The 3,851-nt window shown below is 51.4% G+C and overlaps 1 protein-coding gene across 2 annotated transcripts in view; it reads left to right on the top strand.

The window, feature by feature from the left end:
* Positions 1–1,654, top strand: part of Pnpo (pyridoxamine 5'-phosphate oxidase) — a 6,337-nt gene extending 4,683 nt beyond the window's left edge. The window contains exons 6-7 of one of the 2 annotated variants that reach the window (XM_021176780.2): positions 176–246; positions 418–1,654. In XM_021176780.2, coding sequence (XP_021032439.1) covers positions 176–246; positions 418–586 — 240 coding nt within the window. In that variant the 3' untranslated portion in view covers positions 587–1,654. The remainder of the gene's footprint in view (positions 1–175; positions 247–417) is intronic. The other variant, XM_029484176.1, reaches the window with a different exon arrangement.
* The last annotated feature ends 2,197 nt before the right edge of the window (positions 1,655–3,851 follow it).

Raw genomic sequence — 3,851 nt, 5'->3', positions numbered from 1 at the left:
TGATGGGAAACGGGCCTCCTCTTTCTGGCCCTCCTCTTGACCAGTGACCAGGTCTACATCCCTCACCTCTGTCCCCAACACCTGGCCTGGCTCCTGCCCCAGAGCCTAGGTTTGTAAGTCCTTAAGTGGATCATTTCCTGTGCCTGGCTCTTCCTCTGTCTTCTTCTTTCAATAGTACCTGAGAAAGAAAAATGAGGAACTGGGGCAGCTCTACCAGGACCAAGAGGTACCCAAGCCAGAATACTGGTAAGCGATACCTATGCTTGCTGGCCATTCAGAAAGGGACCCTGGGGCCCTGTCTGTGAATTGATGGGTAGCCTTCTCTGAGAAGCCCTCAGCTGCATCCCAGCAGCGTCCTGCAAAAGAGCTTGGGATGAGAGGGGGGTAGGAGCAGTAAACTTCTGCTTCTTCCCGCAGGGGTGGCTACATCCTGTACCCCCAAGTGATGGAGTTTTGGCAAGGCCAAACCAACCGCCTCCACGACCGTATTGTCTTCCGCCGAGGCCTGGCAACAGGAGACTCTCCTTTGGGACCCATGACCCACCATGGGGAGGAAGACTGGGTGTATGAGAGACTTGCACCTTAACCCTGGACTCAAGAATGTTGGGGAATCACCAGGGGGCAGAGAGTGGGGAAAAGCAGTTATGGGAATAAGGGAATGGAAGCCCGATCTACCTTCTCTGTGTGTGGCGCTGGGTTTAAACCTTGCTCAGGCTCGGCAACACTGTACCACTGAGCGAGAGTCCCAGCATTTGTCTCTCTTTACCTTTTATTTTAAGACTAAGTTGCTGGCCCCTGAGCTGTTTGGAGAAGTGCCTGATTGGCTCCAGGAGCTGCCCGGGGGAGGCTCTGCTTCCCCGAGGTTAGCCCTGAACTCACTGTGTTTATATCCCAGGCAAGCATTGGCCTTGAGTTCCTCTTGCCTCAATCCCTGGAGTAGCTGATTCCCAGCTTGTGCTACCAGGCCCAGCTCCAGTTCTTGTTTTTAAGCTAAGCCATTTCCTTTCTTAGCCCTTCTACCTATGTCTCTCCGGGACTCACCCTCCAAGTTCTCTGAACTCCGATTCAGTTAGTGGCTGGTAAAGAATCACAAATAGCCAAGGAGCTCCTAAGTGTTTCCTTGACTTTGCTCCTGGGTTTGGGGGAAGCCTGGCTTGGGAGCTGTTTCCAGGAATAGATTAATCAGGCTGCAGATAGACAAAAGGCTTCCCAGCCATGGGAAGGAGCCAGCCCAGGCCATGTTTGCTGTGACTCAGACAAACCATTATATGTTCTGGTTGGCCTTGAACTTTTTACCCTGGACACACTTGCCTTCTTTTGACTTTGTGGCTGTGTGCTTCAGCCTCTGTCACTAACAAAGGCTCCTCCCAAGGCAACCTTGTCCTGTGTTGATTCCCCCACTTAAGCCTGGGTCCAGGAAGGACATTGACCTTGTGGCCATCGGTCAGGTACCTTTACCTACCTCACCCCTTTTGCTGGTGTGCCATGGACTGTGACTTTATTAGTATAAGCCGATGAGTTGTTGAGAAGTGTTATACCCCACGGCTGTTAGGGGGTTGTGTGTGCTCCCTCCCCCGGGCTTTAGTGTAATCTCAACTGTCAGTTCCAGTGCACAAGGGTGTAATAAAAACTTGTCAGCCGTGTGTGATATTAATGTTTAACTTGATTCCATTTTGACTGCCCCGATGAGGCACCTCAGCAGATAGGACGGTGGGGAATGGATTTACAGGACTTTTCTGCTTGGGTCCAGCAGGGGGAGCCCAGTGGCTAGGGTTGGCCTTTACTGGGCAGTGGAGGCCAGTATCGGGCAGCCTCCCTGCCTCCCCCTTTCTATGCTTGGGTTGCTTCCCAGTGAAACTGTGGTTGATAACCATAGCCTCTCCCGTCTCCTACACATATTTACCCTCTCGGTTCTTCCTCCTAGCAGCTCCTGAAAGTGTGCAGCTGCAGCTGCCTTGCTTGGGACTCCCTGGGGCAGCTCCATCTCTCTAGCCATCCAGGCCTCCAGTTTTGGGGGGACATGCACGGTCTCCCTGAAAAGATTCCTGTAGAGATCTTTCTGGGACTGTGGTGGTACATGTAAAAAGCTTAGAGACCAGGGAGCCCATGAAAGGAGTGTCTGGGATACAGCTCAGCAGTAGAGTATGTAGTACTCGTAAAAGATGGAAGTCAAGTGGTATGGATCACGCCTGTAATCCCAACACTTGGGAAGATTGTAGTGTGTTTGAGGTCAGCCTGGGCTACATAGTGAGTTCCAAGCCAGCCTGGGCTGCAGTGTGAGCTCCTGACTCAAAAAAATCAAAGAACAAATGAATCTGTGCCCAGTATCTATCTTCACTCCCTACCTGGGGTTAAGTAATCTCGGGATGGGCTGTTGTGAAAGGGACCCACAGTGTGGGTCCTAGAGGACACCCAGCCCCTGAGCTAACCAGTTGGCTCTCTCCCATTGGATCCAGAGCCTGCACATTCCCCTTGGTGACTGTCACCTCCCAGTAGCCTACAACATAAACAATTTCCTGTCTCATCCCAGTCCCATTCTACAGAAGATAACTGATTGTTCCTGCCCACGCCACACCAACAGACAACAAGAGACGTTCAAGAATAGAAGGTGCTAGGGTGGGAAGGGCATTGTGGTTCATACAAACAGAGCAGCTAAACAGAGTTAGCCAAGCACCTGATATGTCTGACCCTGGCTGACCAGAAGAGAAGATAGCACTGTCAGCAGTAGCTGCCTCAGTGATGGGGGCTGGGGGACTAGAAAGTCTCTCTGTTAGAAATAGTGTATGTGGTATGGTAGCTAACTGCAAGGCTGTAAGATTGAGGGATGCCTCAACTCCTTTGGGGAGACTTTATGAACGGAATGACTAGTGAGATCTAGAAAGTTCTGGGGAGAAGGAAGGGATGAAAAGGCCGAGGTAAAGGCAGGGCGCTGAGCCTACTTTCTGTTCAGCCCCTGCTCTGCCTCCCTTATCCCCTGAGTTCCCCTGGCCTGGGTGAGGCACTTAACAAAGGTCTCCTTGTGTAGGTGTGTTTGTTTTGGCAGTAAACTTCCTCAGCGACAGCTCCCTAGGGTGGGGTGTCCCAGCACACTCAGAGGAGCTGACCCAAAGGCTGCTGGACCACAGAGAGTAGCCACCTTGCTCTTTCCCTGGTCCCAACATGAGCTCTAAAGATTTGGATGATTGAGGTTTTTGTTTTTGTTTTTGTTTGGGGGGGGGGTGCTTGGTTTTCTTTCCAGTTCTCAGGTCCTGTGGCTTAAGCAAGAAGGAGATTTAACATTACAGGGTGAGAACTCTTCCCTGGTCCTTAAACTAAAGCACTCGAGATGGGGGCATCCTGTAAGAAAAGGAGGGAAGAAAGGGCCTGCAGCCCCGAGGAGCTCTGGATGTGTTTCTTGAGATAGGGCCTTGCTGTATACCCCAGGCTGACCTTTGAACCTGCAATCCTGTCTCACTCAGCAGAGAGCTGAGGTTCCAGGGATTTGCTCTCAGACCTGACTTCAGAGAAGTCTCTCTTTGAAACGTTCCCAAACTCATCAAGGTGGCACCAGAATTTAAATCTTGGTCCCAAACTGAACCACTGAGAATGTTGGAGACTTTGGGTCTGTGACCAAAGGTCTGCCCCAACTCTTAAGAGCCCCCTCGGCCTCTCTGTTGTCCAGGGGTCATCTTTCACCTTCCTTTCTTCCTTGCCGTTAGAAGCCTTGTTTGATAATGGCATTACTGACACAGCCCTGGCACTGTCACACGTAGGGGCTCTTTCCTGAAGTTTGAAGGGCCCAAAGGTCCACTTCACTCTTGGGAACCATCTACCTGGATTCGTGTGAGGCAAGAGTATAAATAAGACCGCGG

Source organism: Mus caroli, chromosome 11 (assembly GCF_900094665.2).
Source record: "Mus caroli chromosome 11, CAROLI_EIJ_v1.1, whole genome shotgun sequence".
Classification (NCBI taxonomy): Eukaryota; Metazoa; Chordata; class Mammalia; order Rodentia; family Muridae; genus Mus; species Mus caroli.
The sequence above is the reverse complement of the archived record's forward strand: the minus strand, read 5'-3'. Positions and strand labels throughout refer to the sequence as shown.